This window comes from Pinus tabuliformis, chromosome J, assembly GCF_031772625.1.
Source record: "Pinus tabuliformis cultivar Carrire ecotype Pingquan chromosome J, CPIR1, whole genome shotgun sequence".
NCBI classification, from domain to species: Eukaryota; Viridiplantae; Streptophyta; class Pinopsida; order Pinales; family Pinaceae; genus Pinus; species Pinus tabuliformis.
The window spans coordinates 592,059,812-592,082,032 of NC_142295.1; the positions used below are offsets into that span (position 1 = coordinate 592,059,812).

Here is a 22,221-nt window from a genome sequence, read left to right on the forward strand (position 1 = left end):
ATCTACCAAAAAGGAAAACATAATATGGTGTTAGATGTACTTTTAAGGAAAGAAGAAGAAAAAAATGGTTTACTATGTGTTGTTTCTATTCTATAATTTTCTTGGGTGGAAGAAGTAAGGGAAGAATGGAAGCAAAACTGTAAGGTAGCATTCAAAAACTACAAGAGGAACCAAGTGCATTAGATAAATTTGTGCGGAAGGATGATCTACGATGGTATCAACTTCACCTATATTTATATAAGAATTCCCATCTCAAATGAAATATCCTTTTGGACTTGTGCACTTCTCCTATAAGAGGACATTCAAGGTTCTTGAAAACTTACCATAGGATCAAGAAGGTTTTTTTTCTTAGAAATTCTTAAAATTGATATTCAAAAGTTTGTGGTAGAATATGTAGGGAGAGACAATCAAGACCTTATGTCTCCTACAACCATTAGCTATACCAAGTCAATGTTGCGAAAATGTTTCAATGAGTTTTATTATAGGTTTACCTAAATCTGAAGGAAGGAATGCCATTATGGAAATAGTAGATCGATTGATGAATTATGCCCATATTTTCTCTCTTTCTCATCCTTTTAAAATAATTGTATTGGCAACAATATTCATGGAAACAATCAAAATCTACATCGAATCTCAAAGATTATTGTAGGTCACATAGCTCCAATTTTGACTGGAAATTTTTGGACTCAATTATATTCTTATTTGGGTACTCAATTGGCTCACAACTAGTCTTATCATTATCAATCTGATGGGAAAATTGATATTGTGAATAAATGTTTAAAAGGATATCTTTGTTGCTTTGCATTTCATAAATATACAGAAAGGGTCAATTGGTTGTCTTTCGAAACACATCCTTCCATGCTTCATTAAAAATGTCTCCATTTATGGAACTTTATGGATATCATCCTCCATCCATTGCATCACCCTTGAAATGGATTCCAAAGGTTAAAGCTGTGGAACATAACATAGGGCACCAACAAGAGGTTCTCAAATTATTGAAGGACAAACTAGTCATAGCATAAAACAAGATGAAACAAGTAAATCAACATCACATTGAAATAGAATTTGAAGTGGGCAGTTGGGTATTTTTGATGCAACAACCATATAAATAGATGTCCATCAAGAAAGAAAAGAAAAAAAATAAATTAACACTATTGTATTATTTCCCCCATAAGGTGTTGTGGAGGATCAAAAGTATGGCTTACAAATTGCAGTTTCCTCCATATTTACGTGTACATCCAATCTTCCATGTTTCTTACCTAAAGAAGGTAATCACTGACAAGACCTTAGTCCAAACTATTTTACCACAAACTAATGAAGAAGGGAAAATCATACTAGAATTAGAAACAATCCTATAAAGGACTAAGAAATAGCGAAATCAAGTGATTACTAAGTACCTCATCAAATGGAAGAACCTAGTAGTGGAAGATATGACATGGGAAGATGAGTTATTCATATAGAAACGTCCACAATTAGGGTTAAGGAAACTTACTTTTGAAGGGGAGGGGCATGTTAAGCGCATAAAAATCCTTATTAGGTCTTAAATATTGATTTGTTACATTTATATTGTTATATTATTATGTAGGCCAAAACCTTTCATTGTACCCTTCCATATAATTATACCCTTTCCTTCTAGAAATTTCCAAAGATGTCCAAACTATTCATATCTATGGTGATTCTCAAGTGGTAATTAAATGAATGCAAAAGAAATAATAGCTAAGAATTTTCACTTCGTTTCCTCTCATGGAAAAAATAAATAGAAAAATCACAAATTTATCACATATCTCCTATGATCACTTCACATTTACAAGCATAAGAATGAAGAAGTAGGCTGGTTCTAAAAAATGGACTAGATTTGGACAAAAGCACATGCTCAGTCATTGAGGATAAAGACAACCTCAAAACATAATTTCTTTATGAACCTTCCATCTGATTGATACATGAGGGACATTTTCTCTTCTTGGAACTCCTTACAGGATTTCATTTCTATTTGCAAAAAAAATTATGCACTTTCTTTCTTTTAGGCTGGAAATATAGATTGGTGTTTCACTATTTTAAGAATCAAAAAACAACTACTTACTTAAATATACAGGATTTCACTCCATACATGACCAAAAGTCTTTAGGGGACTGATATATTTTGGGACACATTTTGATGCTAACAGTTCCATTTTTCGTAAGGTTATGAAAATATGTTATCATCTTTTGGATCATAGAAGTTGTTTCGAAACAACTTCAAAAGGTTTTTTTGTACACACTTATAAGATTCTCATGATAGGGCTATACGCCACAAGAATTCTTTGGAATCTATAGATGTAACATATAATTGAAGTTGCAAACTTTTTTCTCTAGAATAAATATATATATACACATACACACACATGCACACTAAGGAGACATGGACTTATGATCATTGCATCTTATCTTTTGAATTTGATTCATTATAAAATGAGGTTTCCCCCTCAAATTATATTTCATTTACTTTTTATTATTTTAAGGTGTTTGGATCATTGCATTCAACCCATGGGAATCATAGTCTTTTATATAAAGTTTCAATTTTCCCTAAAACTTATTACTCTTCCCCATATTTTCTTGAATAAGAATTTTTCTAAGCTTGATAAGTTCTAAAAACTATTTCAAGGCCACTCTTGATCGAGGTATTAATGCGAGCACGTCGGAGGCCCCGACCAAGGTGAATGAGCATGTGTTAGTGCAATTTGGAGGGGTTATTACCACCCTACCACCTCCCATTACAATTAAGAGGGGGGTGGCATGGCCAACTACTCCCATGCACAAAGCATGTCACGATTTATCTCATTTATTGTGATGGTTCATTTCTCATAAGGCCTTTGTATTGCTTTGTTGTTGGGAGTTCTATGGTATTTATGCTTAGATTATTTTTCACCCCCCACTTCCAGTGGGATTAACTTTCCATATTCTCTACACAGTGGAGTCTGTAGTTAGTGATAAATTGGTAAAGGTATGGAGTGATAGTTAGTTTTCCATAGCGCAAGGAATCATGCCTCTGGAGTGGAATTGACAAAGACCCATAACTACACACAAGTTATTTTTCCCTCTGGTCCTGGGCACTCAATTTGTCTGTTCAGGGTTTTGGACGGTGACTTTGTATCAGGACTAGAAGTTGTTGATACAATACATAAAAAAAATTGCACAATTCATTAAAATATCATTATTATTCCTCCTCCTAAAAAGACTTAAAAATAATTCCCCTAAAACAATTAAAATTCTAGGTCTTAGTAAGTGGGGTCCCCATGATAAATAAGGTAGTGGCATGACATCATTACTCTAATAGTACTTATACATTGGCAAAATTGATAGTTATAGAATCATCTTGGGCCCGCCATTTACATGATTAGTCTATTAGCATAATAGAAAAATGGACACTTCCCTTTCTAAATAATTATTCTCTACAATATTATTATATTCTTGTACACAGAGATATTACAAAGATGAGGGTTTTGAATGATTTATGAAGTTATAAGAATTATTTATTTTAAATGTTAAATATAGCAAGCCTATGACAAATCTTTTCCATGATATGATTGTAATTGTGTAACTACATGATCAAATTATACTCCCCAAAGTATCAAATATGATGACCAAGGCATAGGCACATGGTCTCAAGGCATCATAAGGGTTGTTAAAAGTAATAAGCCCCTAACACTAGTAACACATGTCTATCATACCATACATGGGGCATGGCCATGTAAGTTTCTTGATTCAAAAAATTAAATGTGAATGACTATATGAAGGGAACCACGTGGTACGGTCATGCTAGGCATGGAAGTATGCAGTAAGATTTGGATCCAAGGCATTAACTCATGATCAATATTGTCAACTCTAACCATATCATGAGTGGCTACCCATTACACGCATATGAGGTATCTAATCTGCAACACACATCAGATAGTGGTCAATAATCACAACACGACCCACCATGCATTGCAATGACATGGACCCAAATCAATCTACGACATCAAAAATGACATTTGTAGCATGCATATGTCATTAATGATTTACCATAGTCGAGGGCTGAGAAGTATGAGGAAAAATTATAAAATGAGTTGTCTTTATGTGCGACTTTTTGGAGTTTCTGATGGATTTCTAGCCCTGGAAAAATTTGAGGTGAAATCTTGATTTGTGTTGTTTAAACTGGTTTTGTGACTACTTATATAGATTTGACACCCTGAAAAACCCTTGGGGCACTTCGATTGTGTAGAGTTCACCCGGACCCAAATCAATCTACGACATCAAAAATGACATTTGTAGCATGCATATGTCATTAATGATTTACCATAGTCGAGGGCTGAGAAGTATGAGGAAAAATTATAAAATGAGTTGTCTTTATGTGTGACTTTTTGGAGTTTCCGATGGATTTCTAGCCATGGAAAAATTTGAGGTGAAATCTTGATTTGTGTTGTTTAAACTGGTTTTGTGACTACTTATATAGATTTGACACCCTGAAAAACCCTTGGGGCACTTCGATTGTGCAGAGTTCACCCATAAAACTTGTTATTTCAATGAATCCATGTCAGATTCTAAACAAATTATATCAGAAAATAAACCATAAAACTTTTCAAAAAATTCACACTTAAAGACAACTCGGTTATAAAATGAGATATGCCCCCTACCAGCAATGTGTGACACAAATGCAAAATTATTGGATGCTGAAAATTACACCACCACTCCAACCTAAGTTTTAAACGAAATTATGGTTGTGGAGTGATATGTGATTGTACAACAAAGATTGACAAATTTATGAGAAATGATGGGAGTTCACTCCCTTAAACCCCAAGGAGCATATCATCCCTCACAACCGACTAGAGGTAATTGTTGTTGCATTTTATCTCCAAGTAGAAGCTAAACTTGGAACCTGCTTGAACCACTGGTCATTTACGTGTCTTACTTGCCCACAATGTCTACTCTTCTATTCGTGAATGCAACTTAACTTTACATAGCCAACCCACGTTTGACCTCCCTAACACTAGGGCATAATATTTTCTTTGCGACATTATTCATGCATACCCTATTCAACCATTTTGATCAAAACCCACTCAGATAGGTCTTATACAACTAGGCCATTCTATTATTCCCTCAACAAAATTGGTTGCCACATGTTTTATTTGACAAGCCCGAGTTATGGAAAAATACACCATGCAAATTACCCATGTTAACCATGTTTCACTCTGCATTAAAGAAATTTTGAGGTCTGAAATGGGCCTCCTAAGGAATAATATAAAATAATAATGGGAATAATAAAATAATATTAGATTATCTCATCATGTTTTGGAGGGGAAAAAGGAAAAAATGTTTTTTTAACTCATATTTTCAACTTATCTCCCTATGATTTTACTCAAATTTTGAGAAGGAACACTCGTTGGATGCAAAATTTAATTTTCCATCCAAGGAGTACTCATGTTGCATACTTATGATGGAACCTACTACATGAAAATTGTGGAATACATGAAAAAAACATGATTCAATCACGTTTTTCATGTATTTCACATTTTTTGCATAGTAGGGTCCATTAAAAGTATGCAACATGGGTAGTCCTTGGATGCATCCAACAAGTGCTCTTGCTTGAAATTTGTGTAAAATATGAGGGAGATAAGTTGAAAAATTAGTTTTTTTTTCATACTCCAAAAATGGTGAATCATCCCCCATGGTTGACATCATCATATTGAATCCTATTGGTTCTTATAAAGTTAATTTTTGTTGTAAACTTTTGTTTTGAGGCCCATTTTTTACCTCAAAATTTCTCTAATGCATAGGCATATAGTTATTTATCTTGTCACGCATAGGAAGTTGTTAAATTATATCACCCATGTTAATCTATGCAACTATGATGTGTCAGATGGCCTGCCCAACAAAAGCACGTGATGGAAGTTGTTTTCCTATTTTGGGTATGTTGTGTACTTTTTTCCTATGTAACCAATATATTCTTTATTGCTTTGATTCACATTCTCGGGCCTACTCAGATTCACTACGATTTATAGTCCCAATACATGCCACACCAATTTGAGCCCATCATGCAAGAAAAAGTTTTTCTTCTCATTTTTCCAGTTCAAATTTTTATATGTTTCTTACATATTTTGTTGAGGTTTGTTTACTTTGAACCCCATGTAGCCAATTAAATTAATTATAATTTTTACATTGCCTAAAAAAGTCAAAGATTGCAAGCTCATTCTGAACCATGTTTATCACTCAGCATCTCCCATGCTAAGATAACATTCCCTACCACTCATTTATTCCCATAATCACATTCAAAATAGAGTTATGGGGAAGTTTATAAAGGTTGTCCACAAGAAAGTTATCACCTTCAAGAATATATCTATTTGTTATATAGACTCAGTCTAATATGTAAGAGATTTTCCACGTTGATTGTTTCCCTCTTTACTAAACTACATGTTTCCCATGCATCCTCTTTGTGACAATATGTAACATATGTATGACACTTATTGTGTTTATGCATGCACCATTTAAGCTTTGTTGTGTGATGTAAACAATGGGGCACATTTAGGAACTAATTGTCTTTATTTTCACACTGCAACACCTTACATATTATCCTTGGCACATAGTTCTATAATGTTTGATCGATAATTCATATGGGCAAAGATATGTTTAATTATTTCTATCATATTCAACATATAGGTTCTCATTTCACTTGTCTTGGTTGCATGCATCGAAAATTCCCTTCCCATGTCACATATTTCCTTGAGTGTCTATGCAAAATACTCTAGCATGTGTGTGAAACATGATCTCAAACACTCATTGTTTTGTTGATTATAGAATTATAATCTGAAAATTGATGGCTACATAATACATTTTCTTGGCCAAAGTATGATTTTCTTTAGCAGAGGTTCACGTGGAAAGAAAAGAGGACAAAACAAAAGAACCAATATGTCATGGAGGGAGAACAAGAATAAAATGATCAAATTTTCTATTCATTTTTATGTAGACTCTAAGAAGTTCAACCAGGTGACCCAAACTGGTCATTTATACCTTGGATGATCCAAAGGATTAGTGAAGTGCTCAAAATTCAAAGTGTTCAAAAGTACTTGAAACTTATGCCAAAGCGTAGAGCTCGACAACCTGAATCCAACACAACTTGAATCGCTCAATATTGATATTGTATCTCCCGATATAGCATTCTGATCATTTTCCCAAACAGGTAAAAAAATTGCAGGTTGGATGCAGCACTGCTAACTGGGTAGGTTGATTGTACCTCATGGGCCAATGTCAAGCTTCCAAGTGGCCTCATGTGATTGGTTTGATTTTGGAAAGCATTTGATTGGTGGTTGGATTTTTTTTATGTGGACCAATGGTGGGATGCCACGTGGCACCTTGGGTTCAACAAAATTTGGTTAAGGACTAACTGGCACTGGGGAGATTCGAACACAATACCTCAAAACTAGCAACACAATGCTCTACCACAGCGTTGCAAGTGTCACTTATTAATACATAGTGGCACATTTTTATTTGAATATTCAGCATTTAAGAGTTGGGGGAAGGAGTCGGGGCTAAGCTTTGGCCCCCAATCTCCTTACCGCCCACGGAAATGTAGGTAGCAGGGATCTGAGGGCTCAATATTAGCCCTAGACTATGGTTCTGGAACCCACAACAAATATTACCACCGAACCAGAGCTAATAGCCGAGGGAGCTAACAATCACGGGTGGAACTTTGGGGGCAGTCTCGCTACACACCATGGAACCGAATGCTACCAACGACGCGAAGATTTTGGATGGGTGTGACGTTTTGGGGAATGGCCCTGGTTATATGACAACCACAGAACCATTTCTGAGAGCCTGGGGCCTATGCCGACAGGGGTGGGCAGTTAGCCCCAGCCCCCAGGCACATGGCCCCATGTGGCCTAAGTTTTCCGCCAATAGAACTTATTGGGCATTTAAACAGAGCACAAAAATCCACCCAAACCGGCGGGAATCTCATCGGTGCAGGGTGAAATTGGCACTCGACGCGCCCTGGAATTGCAAAATTCGTAGAGCAATTAGCAGTACAGTCCAGTTTGTAGAGCAGTTAATAGAAAAACTTCTAGAGAGCATAACTTCTTCAGTTTTTGGCCAAATTGATCCCAATAAGAGACCAGATGGGGGTTTTTGACTATTCTAAAGCCATAGGAGACATCATTTTTACATTATGATTACTTTAAATATATGTAAACATAAATTTGAGCACTTAATGAAAGAGGCCCAACATTGGAAGATGGACCAGGAGATGTAGCTCAGGAGAGGGGTGGACTCCTTTATCATTTTTGTTGTTATGTGTTTCTGATATGGTATATTTGTCTATGTTTTTATGTTGTTAACTATGTTTTTAAAACCATAATTTTAAGTGCTTTTGAAAAGTGATCTATTTCCTAAAAGACTTAAAACTAGCATTTGCACCAAATGTTGCAAAGGAAACGCCGTAAGGCATAAATTGAGGAGCAATGGCAACATAGGAATAGGAAAATCTAAATAAGATGCAGAAATGTGCATAAATTGAGGAGCAATAGTGACATAGGAATATGCAAATCTAAATAAGATGCAGAAATGTGCATAAATTGAAGAGCAATGACGACATAGGGATAGGCAAATCTAAAAAAGATGCATAAATGTAACAATCAACATCTGGGGACATTTGTCCCCACGTCGCACCTCCTTTAATAAAAGCTCTGTCACGATGGTGCACATGCAAGCCTATACAACTTGTACCAAATTTCAGTTCAGGATTGCAGTGACAACAAAGAGCCACCTAGAAAAATTCTTTGTTTCTGTTTGAGTTAAAACTGTTTTCATGGTGTACACCCAGTTTGGATACCAGCTGTCCAGAAGAGCACGTTTCATTGTATTTTCCTTCATTTCCGGTATAACCAGAATCACCACTGGAATTCACATGGAAAAACAATTCAATCTCTATCAACGCCATTAAATGCAATACACATATTAGATATAGGTGCAGAGTCTCTATCATCTCATGTTGGCAGAAGCAGTAAAAATGATTTCAATTATTGAGAAGTAAATCAGTCATCTAATCCAATCTAGCACAAAATTAACACTCATGGCATCCATCAACATCATGGATTGGTTAAATTTGCAGGTATGGATCCTCCCATATTTTGCTATTTCAGTCATCTAATCCAATCTAGCACAAAATTAGCACTCATGGCATCCATCAACATCATGGATTGGTTAAATTTGCAGGTATGGATCCTCCCATATTTTGCTATTTCTTGCTATTTCATGACCCTTCACAGTTTAAAAAATTGATATTTTATGGACGTTGTAATATTAGCAGCCAATCAAATTTGAAATGAATTAATACAATCAAACAGAATATGTAGCCCACATTTTGTCCAAATACGATTTGCAGGTTCTGGATTCATAAACCAAAGAAATTTGCAGGTCCAAAGGAGGCTCTTTGAAAATGCTTCGATTGACTTTGTAAGAATGTTGATATTCATTTGTTATTGTATTAAAAATGGCTGATTCGAGCATGTGAATCCTCACTTTGGGGGTCATCATGTCTCTTACATATGCAAATGGAAACTGATCCCGAGGATCGAAGATTTCTAATTCATTGAATAACAGGCAAGAAAATAGCTTTATTGGAAGGGTGTGCTTTCTCAATATCAGTGCAGTATCAGCCACATCTGTAATGCGAACAACAACACACAAAATCAAAAAATCAGTTACAGAGAGAACCAACCTCAAAACAAATCTCAGATGCTATCACACTAAAACTTCACCATAATTGAGCAAAGTTGAGTTCTCATACCACTGCTGTAGGAAGCTTTTCAGAGCTCCAAGGTTGCAAGCCATTGGCACAGTAATTGTCCATTTGATATCTCACAGCTACTTTGCTCCCCCACTTTCTCCATATGACTATAAAAATGGCTTCCTCCATGGTATGAGTATCACAGGGAAACGATAAAGAATACCAAATATAAACAATTACCTGGGAAAAGCAATAAAGGCCTTGTGTGTTGGGGGAACTGAAGGAGAATTGTCAATATGTCAGCTACAGAATATATCCATCCCATGTTATTAATTTATATTTGCACACAACTTAGAAACTAATTAGAAGCATATGTTAACAATAACATAGACAAACTTTAATGTACATTTCGCTGAATTTAACAATAGTATTGGCTTATTAGATTCTGTTTGGAACAACTTAGCAAATGAAACTGAAAATTTTGGGAGTTTTATATGCCATTTATGCTTTTTGTTTACCTTTGTTCTGCTTGTGCATTGCAAGTATTAGATCAAACTCTTTAAAGTATGTAGGTGATATAGAAGTTATCTCTATTCCACGTTTCTTGGCTGCATTCTTCATCTTGGGATCTGCAGGATCACCCTTCAAATAATTTCAACATATTAATACGTGATACCTATTTATTGCAATATAATACAAAAAAAATTAAAATACCAATTCAATTAGCCTTGACCCATGATAAGCTGGAACCTACTTCATTGTAGTCAATAGTTGCAGCAGAGTCAATTTTGAATGCTGATGTCAATCCCCTTTTCTACACAACATCACGAAATACAGCCTCTGCAGTGAGACTCCGACAAATGTTGCCTTCCAAGAACAAGAATAAAAAGAGATTATTTTCCTGGAGAGATTAGCAAATATCTTTTCAACTACTTAAGATATCTAAACTTGCAATGCTTTTATCATCCCCAATTGCAACAATAAGAGCCGATAACAAATCATTATCCTTGACAAATCAGATAATAATTTTTCCACAGCTAATAATCATTATCCTTCTTGACATTGATATGCATCACGGCCCTGAAAAAGAAATCATGAGCATTGAGATATCAATGGTAACTGGTTACTAGAATTTCTGCTTTGTAAAGGAATGAAGTAATGCATCTAGAATTTCTGCTTTTAAAGGACTGAAGTAATGCATAACTCTACATGAAATATTTAGTTACCATGAATTGGTAATTATTCTACAAAGTTTTTATGAAGAAGTTTATAGTGGATACTATCTCATGTGATTGTTCTTTTTGTTCCATTTTCTACTGGCAAGTTGAACTCATGATTAAATATTAAAAAATGTGTATGACTCCGACAAATGTTGCCTTCCAAGAACAAGAATAAAAAGAGATTATTTTCCTGGAGAGATTAGCAAATATTTTTTCAACTACTTAAGATATCTAAACTTGCAATGCTTTTATCATCCCCAATTGCAACAATAAGAGCCGATAACAAATCATTATCCTTGACAAATCAGATAATAATTTTTCCACAGCTAATAATCATTATCCTTCTTGACATTGATATGCATCACGGCCCTGAAAAAGAAATCATGAGCATTGAGATATCAACGATAACTGGTTACTAGAATTTCTGCTTTGTAAAGGAATGAAGTAATGCATCTAGAATTTCTGCTTTTAAAGGACTGAAGTAATGCATAACTCTACATGAAATATTTAGTTACCATGAATTGGTAATTATTCTACAAAGTTTTTATGAAGAAGTTTATAGTGGATACTATCTCATGTGATTGTTCTTTTTGTTCCATTTTCTACTGGCAAGTTGAACTCATGATTAAATATTAAAAAATGTGTATCATTATAAACTCAACAACTTATGTAAACATGAAGCAGGCTCACGTATTTAAATAAAACTGAAATGCATCACTCAGCACTAAAAACAGAAAGATGGAAACCAAATCCTTAGCCCTGGATTCCACTAAAATGTTTCAGCTAGATTTAATGACTAAAGACACAATCATTGAGTGCAGAGAGCATAATGAGCCACACTCCTTGGTGACCAGCTCTGTTTTGAGTCTTTGACATGAAACTGACAACCAGAAACACACAAAAATAATCTAGAAAATACATACTATGGAGAGACCTTATGGAAGCAGTAAATTGACCATTGAACTCAGAAAGTTCAGGCAATTGGAAGTAGAAAACAAAGTGATCATGTCAAGAGTCGGACCCTTGTTTCAATGGCCCTCCGCACACGACAACCTTTGATTTGATTTCTTCCTTAGAAGCAGAAGGCTTATTTGATAAAGGATAAGCCCTAGTCCATTAAGATTGATCATCAAAGCATCTACTTTCAGGGGTTGTATGATGGGGAAAATAGTTGAGACAAAGCCAAGGCCTTTCTGAGGTGAGATTTCCCTTCCCCTCTCTTCCACATCCAAGGCTGGGCCTTGATGTAATGCTCCAAGTTACGAGAAATAACTAGAAAAATACTAAACACATCAAATATAGAAAGGCAGTGTGGCTCAAAAGTATAATAATGATGAGACACATCTACATCTCTTTAGAAATAGGAAAATATCTCTTAATAACCAAAATATTGAAAAATCATACACAACTGTGTGAGAATGGCTATAATAATCTCTTGTATATAGTAATTAGGCCCTCCTTATTCATGAGGACCTAGTTCCCCGTTAATGTACCATTTCTTTATCTTGTGTCATCATGGCAAAGTTGTACCCTAACTAACAACGTCAGCTGCCCCGCAGCTTCCACCCAATAAAGAGTTGGCATTTAGCCCCTAGACTCCATGCTAATTTCTCTAGCAATTTTACTCAGATCAGATCTGGTTTTATCGTAAAAAATGCCAGGATTTTGTCAACAGTTGGTCCTTAAACAGCAATGAAAATATTTAATAGTATTTCTGTGCTCGGTATAAATATTTAAGGCCGTTAAAAATATATTATCGTAGAGTTATTGTCGGTATGACTATTACTTACCTTGATGGGACTTTGAGAATCTGAAAACGTGTAGAGAACCGCAAACTGAAAGCTCTTGGATAAACCAAAAATATGTCATAGATGGAATGGCAATGGGCATGATAAGCAGCGTGCCTATTGTGGCAATCAAAGCTATTCTACCTATGAGTTCCAAAATAAATCTAAGCATTGTTGTTTGATAAAGCTAACACTACTAATAGTCCCTGGGCAGCTCAATCGGCGGTGGATTTCCTATAAAGTCTTATGTAAAGTTTGTGGTCCAAAATCCTTAATTAACTTTGTGGACAGTGTGTGGGAGCGTGCATAAATTCACCTAAAAGTTATAGTGGTAGTAGTCACAATTGACTCCATGTCATGCGAATTCAAACCTGTACTCGGCTTAGTTGCTGATTCCTTTATATATATATATATAAGCAGCTGCTAAAACACTCTGATGATGTATCAAGGATCTAACAATGATAGGACAAGGGATAGCCATGCGGGTCTCTGCGTTGCAGAAGAACTTCAATAGAATTTAGACAACGAGGCACATAAGAATAATGCACAGCCTTTAGTGTCTATGTCTTTTTGTATTTTTGACAATTGGTTGTCTGTAACTAGCTTAACGGGTTGTAAAGTTGTTCAGTGATATCCACTAATTCTGTAAGCTTCACAATAGCAAGGTAAGGATGACAAAATCCCCTTGCGGGCACCTTAAGCTAGTTTGAAACTCGTCAGAGAGATGGTTGTCCAATTATGGACAAACGATGATAAATATGTAGCCTATCGTAGTAATATCATTTTGTACAAAAGTAGCCAAATGAGCTATCTTAATTTTATTGCGGTTGCACAACGTTGGTTGTTACCCTGCATTAGACCAGTTTAGCCTAATTGGTGGATTACATATATTTCTGTAGTAACCGTGTACTAAATCTCATTGGATGTTCAGGAAAACTGAACATCCTAAGTTTTAATAATCCTTAAATTAGAGGTATATATTGCAGTCATTTTTTTCATGTTTGAGCTGCACGGCTTTCAGCTCAAACTTAACTCTTTGATTATCAGGCACCCACCCTGCCTTGAGAGGTCACACCCATAGCATTAATAGCCTAAGGGGATATTGATTCACTAGTGAGGTTGGCGAAGTGTTAAGCTGCCCCCCAAGCTTTCTCACTGTTGGCTACCCGATCCATATGGCACCAAGGAATGAGGCTAGGTGCAGATCTCAAAGGATTTTAACAGAATAGTTATCCCTTAGACCCGGCACCTCAGTCGGAGGATGCAGCCCCTCACATCATGTTTCTTCTTGAAACGCTCAAAAGGGTAGAAGAAAATTTCTATGTCCTAACCGGACGTTCGCTGGTATTCAGGCATTACTAAAATTTGCTCTCTGCAATCATTGGGTGCATTGTATAACTGTAAAAATCTCCAGTCCCAGTTTATTATGATTTGTTCTAATAGAAACATAGATGAGAAATTGGGTCTGGGTTTTTAATAATATAGAAGCTACAAAGAACCTAGCTCCTTTAGTTGAATTGAATAGAACTACAAAAATTTAGTTAGCTCAAGTCAGGCATGATACAGAGAATTATGCTTGGTTTCAGGCTTCGGATCTTTAGTGTACAATATACTATAAGCTTCTACAATTGGATGGCTGACAATAATGGTAGATGTTATGGAATCATCATTTCGAACAATGACCGATACCGAACTCACTCGTTGAATCATTGGATGGATGGTACTCACCAAGGCAAACAAAGAGAACTCCAAAAGGCTTGAAGGTTGCAGATGAATCAGACGCCATGGACCTCAATGCTTCTCTTCGTCCTCCTCGTGCTCCTCTTCGTCCTCCTGGTCTCCTGCAAGTTCGGATTAAACCTCCAAACTTTTGGCCTGAAATGAGATGATAAGTTGTGCTAAAAATGGGTGAATGTCATACATTTGTTTTATAACTATAAATTCTACTTCATCATTACAGAACCCACCCTTCAAATATTGGCATTTGCTTGTTGGAATATAGAGACACTCATGGAGTCGCAAGAGCAGAGCCAAAAGCCTCATGTCGCAATCTTCCCTGGGTTTGGGTCGGGCCATCACATCCCACTGCTCGAGCTTGCAAAGTGGCTGACTGTGTACCATGGCTTTTCTGTCACCTTCTTCACCGCCATATGGATGGACGGCTCTCCTCACCACATCCTACCATCTTCGTCAAGGGACATGATCCGCTTCATAGAGCTCCCTGATGTTCAGATCGAAGGGGATCATGCGCAGATAAACATTTTTGTATGCATGCCCTTACTATTGGAGAAAGCTAAAATATTAGTGCAAGATGCTCTCACATCCTTTTCGTTTACTGTGCGCTTTCATAATCGATTTTTTCGGTACACCCATGTTGGATTTCGCCTCAAATGAACATGGAGAAAACTGAGGTGAACAACATGCCGAATTGAGTGGTAACTGCCTAATTAACGCAAGGTGGAAGCGACTTGGCTGTAGATAATCTCTCTGTTGCAATTCGGAATGGCTATAATTGGCTAACGCAAGGTGGAAGCGACTTGGCTGTAGATAATCTCTCTGTTGCAATTCGGAATGGCTATAATTGGCTACAAACTGCCATTGCATTACCTCCACGCTTTTTCTCTGCTTTTGTCAAACACTAATAATTGTAACCCTTGCACTATCAGAGTTTTATAGAGTTTAACAGTTGCAATTGCAAAAGAGGTGAAAAAGGACAACAACTCTGAAATTAGACATACAGAGAAAAAAATATCTGTTTCTGGAGATACAGGTAAAGAAATCCAGGAGGAAAAATTAACTGTTTCTGGAGATACAGGTAAAGAATTCCCGGAGGATTTGTTGAGTGAAATTTTTTCACGCTTACCTTTTCTGAGCATAAACAGGTTAAGGATTGTTTGTAAACGCTGGAATTATCTGCTCTCCAACCAAAACCAGGTATTCCGTGCCCCTGTTTTTTTAATAAAACGTGAATGCTACAATGGTGGGAGGGCTGCAGAGCTGTGGTGTGCGGAAAGAAATTCAGTTTTGTTCAAACTTCCGATGGAGTTTCAACCATTTCGTTTCAAGAACTTTAATCTTTTGCCTGAGATTCCTTCCAGTGATAATATCTTGGGTATGGCTGTTAAATCTGGGGTTTGCTGTGTTTGTGTCAGTGAAATCTTATGCTGTTACCATAATTGCACGGAGCATAATCTCTATATATGTAATCCTGCTATTGGGAATATGAAAAAACTTCCAAGGCCTTCACCTTGGATCTCTCGCCTCAGATTGCTGTCCTCTCTCATCCATCCACAGACGGTTTCCTTTTTCATTGCGGTTGGAATTCAACCATCGAAAGCATCTTAACCACCTCCAAAAACATAGAAAATGAATACTTAAAGAACCTTTAAAGACAAACTCTACACAAATAATTAATAATAACAATTAAGCGTAAATGATTAATAACTCCAACCCAGGATCTTGAGGAAACGACAAATATGAATGTGCTTTTAAACTAATCAATGTTAATAGGGTCTTAAAAAATGGTATTTTATTAGCTTTAATGAGGAAACCTGTAATTTAATTTATGTGGAATTTGAAGTCAAGGCTTTACTGTGCCAGTTTAACATAAACGAAGACAGTGTGAGTAAATATATATTGTGTGTGGGCAGCTTTAATGCTTCTTGAGGCTGGGGCTGCATGTCTGTTGGATCTATATACCTTCATTAATGGGTTACCAGATATGTTATCATTTGGATCTATATACCTGCATTAATGGGTTACCAGATGTGTTATCATTTATATTATATAAATTAGTGTATTTGTGCATTTCTGGTTACTCTGCAATGCTTAACTGAACAGATTGTCTTATCAGGAAAATCTCTGAAATATTTTAACTGTCATTACTTCTCTTATCCCAAAAAATGGATTTATTGATAAAATCATTTTAAGGAAACCTCTACCAAACTAAAAATTATTCTGCAATGCTTTACTGCAAAAACTTGTAATCCCTTTCACTGATCACACAATTGTCCAATTGGATGTGGTGAATAACAAACGCATTAGCGCTTGCTTTCTCACTGTGAAAGACAAATACAGAAAGACAGTGATATAGAAAACCAGTAGTCGGTGAACATAACACTCGTAGTATCGTAGTATATAAGTGTGCTGCTAGCAGCATGGTGGTCAATCAAAAACTTTTGTAACCCTATCATAAGATTAGGGTATATTACTGCCTCGTTTGAAAACAAAGGAAACAGAAATCTACACTTACTATATATTACAAGAAGGGAAACCAATTATATATATATATCAGTGGATATGGTTATAACAGGCACACAGGCAGAAACCAATTATTAATATAAGCTCTTAAGCACATGTTTGGTGGCTTAAGATGGATACATACATCTGTAGATGTTTGCATGGATATTTTGCTAGACCATGAAAATTCATTAGTACTGTTTGCAGTGATACAAGCTGTTGTATTGTTGTGATGGGTTAGAGGGTTTGATGGCTTTTATGGCTGTGGCTCGTCTGAAGGAGAAGGGATATTAACAGTTTTGTAACTGGTGTCAAGGAGAAGAGGCTGGGTTAGGGACGAGGACGTATTAGACTTGATGCCATTGCTGTTGTTGATGATCAAAGTTGCACTCTGATCCATATTGTCAGGTTGGTTCTCAGGCACCATGGACGATTTGGCCTGCAATAGTCCCAATCTCTTTTCTTCACTTTTGCCCCACAGTACAAGGTAGAGACCCATGATAATCAGAATTGCTCCAAATATCCTGCCATGGATGCAAAATTCACGTCATCCAATGAAACTAAAAATGATGAAACATGGCATATATTTAAAGAAATAAGGAATATACCCTCCCAGATAGAATTGTTCCCCAAGAATGATAGATGCCATAATTGCAACAGCAATAGTTTGTACAGGTTGGTAGACTGCAACAAACACAGGCCCTCCTCTGTCAATGCACCATATCTGAACTGAAAAGGCAATACCAGAAGCAACGAATCCCTGCATCATCATAACAAATCTATGGTTAGAAAATGCTCTTGTGGCCTGTACCTAATAAAGTAAAATAATTCATCAGAACGAAACAAGGTACTATATAGCTGGGTCTTGGGTATATCAGGAGGTTATTGATAAAAATATAAATCTGTAAATATTAAACACAATATAGTAATTATTGGTTTACTGTTTTGTCATCTTGTCCATTGAATATTATTTTATTCTTATTTAATGGACAAGATGTAAAAGACTGAACCAATCGTTAGCTTATTGTAGGGTGCTTAATATTTGCCACATAAACATCAATATTTATTATCAAATTTCTGATTGTTGTAACACTTATATTTCTATTTGGTTTATCAAATTTCTGATTGTTGTAACACTTATATTTCTATTTGGTTTTGTATTGGATTCAAAAAGTTAATTAATTGGAAAAATGGAAACTGTGAATCAATATCCAGTCTTACTCTCTTCAAGTATAAAATATTACTGCCTCGTTTGAAAACAAAGGAAACAGAAATCTACACTTACTATATATTACAAGAAGGGAAACAAAATCTTACTTTCAGTGGATATGCTTATAACAGGCACACAGGCAGAAACCAATTATTAATATAAGCTCTTAAGCACATGTTTGGTGGCTTAAGATGGATACATACATCTGTAGATGTTTGCATGGATATTTTGCTAGACCATGAAAATTCATTAGTACTGTTTGCAGTGATACAAGCTGTTGTATTGTTGTGATGGGTTAGAGGGTTTGATGGCTTTTATGGCTGTGGCTCGTCTGAAGGAGAAGGGATATTAACAGTTTTGTAACTGGTGTCAAGGAGAAGAGGCTGAATTAGGGACGAGACGAGGACGTATTAGGCTTGATGCCATTGCTGTTGTTGATGATCAAAGTTGCACTCTGATCCATATTGTCAGGTTGGTTCTCAGGCACCATGGTTGGCCTGCAATAGTCCCAATCTCTTTTCTTCACTTTTACCCCACAGTACAAGGTAGAGACCGATGATAATCAGAATTGCTCCAAATATCCTGCCATGGATGCAAAATTCACGTCATCCAATGAAACTAAAAATGATGAAACATGGCATATATTTAAAGAAATGTATAAGGAATATACCCTCCCAGATAGAATTGTTCCCCAGGAATGATAGATGCCATAATTGCAACAGCAATAGTTTGTACAGGTTGGTAGACTGCAACAAACACAGGCCCTCCTCTGTCAATGCACCATATCTGAACTGAAAAGGCAATACCAGAAGCAACGAATCCCTGCATCATCATAACAAATCTATGGTTAGAAAATGCTCTTGTGGCCTGTACCTAATAAAGTAAAATAATTCATCAGAACGAAACAAGGTACTATATAGCTGGGTCTTGGGTATATCTGGAGGTTATTGATAAAAATATAAATCTGTAAATATTAAGCACAATATAGTAATTATTGGTTTACTGTTTTGTCATCTTGTCCATTGCATATTATTTTATTCTTATTTAATGGACAAGATGTAAAGGACTGAACCAATCGTTAGCTTATTGTAGGGTGCTTAATATTTGCCACATAAACATCAATATTTATTATCAAATTTCTGATTGTTGTAACACTTATATTTCTATTTGGTTTTGTATTGGATTCAAAAAGTTAATTAATTGGAAAAATGGAAACTGTGAATCAGTATCCAGTCTTACTCTCTTCAAGTATAAAATATTACTGCCTCGTTTGAAAACAAAGGAAACAGAAATCTACACTTACTATATATTACAAGAAGGGAAACAAAATCTTACTTTCAGTGGATATGCTTATAACAGGCACACAGGCAGAAACCAAATATTAATATAAGCTCTTAAGCACATGTTTGGTGGCTTAAGATGGATACATACATCTGTAGATGTTTGCATGGATATTTTGCTAGACCATGAAAATTCATTAGTAATGTTTGCAGTGATACAAGCTGTTGTATTGTTGTGATGGGTTAGAGGGTTTGATGGCTTTTATGGCTGTGGCTCGTCTGAAGGAGAAGGGATATTAACAGTTTTGTAACTGGTGTCAAGGAGAAGAGGCTGAATTAGGGACGAGGACGTATTAGGCTTGATGCCATTGCTGTTGTTGATGATCAAAGTTGCACTCTGATCCATATTGTCAGGTTGGTTCTCAGGCACCATGGACGATTTGGCCTGCAATAGTCCCAATCTCTTTTCTTCACTTTTGCCCCACAGTACAAGGTAGAGACCGATGATAATCAGAATTGCTCCAAATATCCTGCCATGGATGCAAAATTCACGTCATCCAATGAAACTAAAAATGATGAAACATGGCATTTATTTAAAGAAATGTATAAGGAATATACCCTCCCAGATAGAATTGTTCCCCAAGAATGATAGATGCCATAATTGCAACAGCAATAGTTTGTACAGGTTGGTAGACTGCAACAAACACAGGCCCTCCTCTGTCAATGCACCATATCTGAACTGAAAAGGCAATACCAGAAGCAACGAATTCCTGCATCATCATAACAAATCTATGGTTAGAAAATGCTCTTGTGGCCTGTAACTAATAAAGTAAAATAATTCATCAGAACGAAACAAGGTACTATATAGCTGGGTCTTGGGTATATCAGGAGGTTATTGATAAAAATATAAATCTGTAAATATTAAGCACAATATAGTAATTATTGGTTTACTGTTTTGTCATCTTGTCCATTGCATATTATTTTATTCTTATTTAATGGACAAGATGTAAAGGACTGAACCAATCGTTAGCTTATTGTAGGGTGCTTAATATTTGCCACATAAACATCAATATTTATTATCAAATTTCTGATTGTTGTAACACTTATATTTCTATTTGGTTTATCAAATTTCTGATTGTTGTAACACTTATATTTCTATTTGGTTTTGTATTGGATTCAAAAAGTTAATTAATTGGAAAAATGGAAACTGTGAATCAATATCCAGTCTTACTCTCTTCAAGTATAAAATCTCGCCAACAACACCATCCTAAATAATTTAGAATGAATATCGTGCACGAGGGTTTTATGCCAGTAATCTGTGTTTCCCAGCATTTAAGGGAGAAGGCTGACATTTCATACAAATGCAAACATACCAAGGTGCAAACATATTGAGTTTTCTGAGAAGCGTGGCCGCGTGGTACTGGTAAGTGCCATGGCATTGTCGGCCTTGGATTATGAGGGTGTGTTGAGGGTTTCCAAATCTTTAAAATGACATCCGTTAGACCAGCGGAATTAAAAATTTACATCCAATAAAATCTAATATACAAAATTTATATAGATTCAGATTCATTTATTCCCTTCTTTATCATTATTATCCGATCAAAGTGGAAAAATATGTCTGCGAAAGAAAATGTATACATACCTGTAACATGAGACGATCCATTTTTATTCTCTACAAGTTCTTCACCGCTCCTTTTTCTTCTGCAGGCTGGCAGATAAGCCTTGACCAACCAACACAATAACGGCCCTACGTTCCATAATTTAACAGTAGAATTCAAAAAGAATTCAATGACATTTGCAAATTATATCAAATTGTGAGATCAGGGATAAAAACACTAAAAAAAATTGTGAATATAATACTACCATCTTGCCCTGCCTCCACCGTTATTGTTTCTCTCCGGGTTCACAGACACAGGGTTCATGTACATAGAAATGAGACAAATGACATATTGAATACATCAATGACTGAACAATACCCACAAAAACAAACAAACATGCATACATACAAACACAGACTCGCAACACCAATATAAAACACAAAACAAAACCACCAACCACCAATGGGCGCTCTGCTCCACAACACAAAAATTCCTAACAAAAACAATCAGAGAACACAGAATAAATAACAGAAGAGCATAAACCACTGTCTCAAACAAACCTGATGGAATTAACTTTACCGTGTTCTATATACAGAAGCCAACCGGTTCCTCTTCCGTTGGATGAAATCTGAAGCCGGAAGATCCATTAAAAACTCTGCCCGCAAAACCCTCACTGGGGATAAACGCTCATCAAGCTCCAAGCGCCTGGAGTGGGATGCCCAGAGACGCTGCCTGCTCAGCGAAATTCAGCGAGATTTGAAGCGACAAAAAAAACTGTCCAGAAAAAATATAAGAAACTAACCTAAATTACATCCAACGATCTGGAATGTTTCTATCGTCTAACATCGGATCTAATGGCTCAAACAATGACACGTGACAATTGGGAGAGTTGATTTCAGAGGGAAACGCCTTACGGCGTAATTATACTTGCAAATTTTCCCATCACCTTCAAGTTTGCATAACATATCAGTTTGGTATCAGAGCTCAAATTTATTTTGAAGGTTTGATTTTGTTTGCAAGTGTTTTTTGATGCTTACAAGGTTGAAGATCAAAAGAGGAGAAGGAGAACTTGTGGAGCCAAGGTCTCAAATTGTTTCAAGGAGAACACACATATCTCAAGCTTCACCAGTCATGGCACATGAAGAAGGTCCT

The 22,221-nt window shown here is 36.1% G+C and overlaps 1 protein-coding gene and 1 long non-coding RNA gene across 8 annotated transcripts; both read right to left on the bottom strand.

Annotated features, from left to right (window-relative positions):
• Positions 1–9,617: 9,617 nt before the first annotated feature.
• On the bottom strand, positions 9,618–10,371 carry LOC149228375 (uncharacterized). The gene is made up of 2 exons (XR_016247200.1): positions 9,796–10,371; positions 9,618–9,670 (listed from the first exon to the last, which is right to left on the bottom strand). It is a non-coding gene; the product is annotated as an uncharacterized LOC149228375 (long non-coding RNA).
• Positions 10,372–16,680: 6,309 nt separating this feature from the next.
• On the bottom strand, positions 16,681–21,904 carry LOC149228376 (auxin-induced protein 5NG4-like). Of its 7 annotated transcripts, none has more exons than XM_089378172.1 (9): positions 21,649–21,851; positions 21,335–21,562; positions 21,114–21,218; positions 20,090–20,241; positions 19,623–20,001; positions 18,862–19,013; positions 18,299–18,773; positions 17,590–17,741; positions 16,681–17,505 (listed from the first exon to the last, which is right to left on the bottom strand). In XM_089378172.1, the coding sequence occupies exons 3-5, from the start codon at positions 21,132–21,134 to the stop codon at positions 19,734–19,736; spliced, it is 441 nt and encodes a 146-aa protein (XP_089234298.1). In that variant the 5' UTR covers positions 21,135–21,218; positions 21,335–21,562; positions 21,649–21,851; the 3' UTR covers positions 16,681–17,505; positions 17,590–17,741; positions 18,299–18,773; positions 18,862–19,013; positions 19,623–19,733. The 7 variants fall into 7 exon arrangements, with proteins under 7 accessions (XP_089234298.1, XP_089234300.1, XP_089234295.1 ...); XM_089378174.1 differs by having other exon boundaries at positions 18,395–18,773; positions 19,527–20,001; XM_089378169.1 differs by having other exon boundaries at positions 19,527–20,001.
• Between the last annotated feature and the right edge of the window lie 317 nt (positions 21,905–22,221).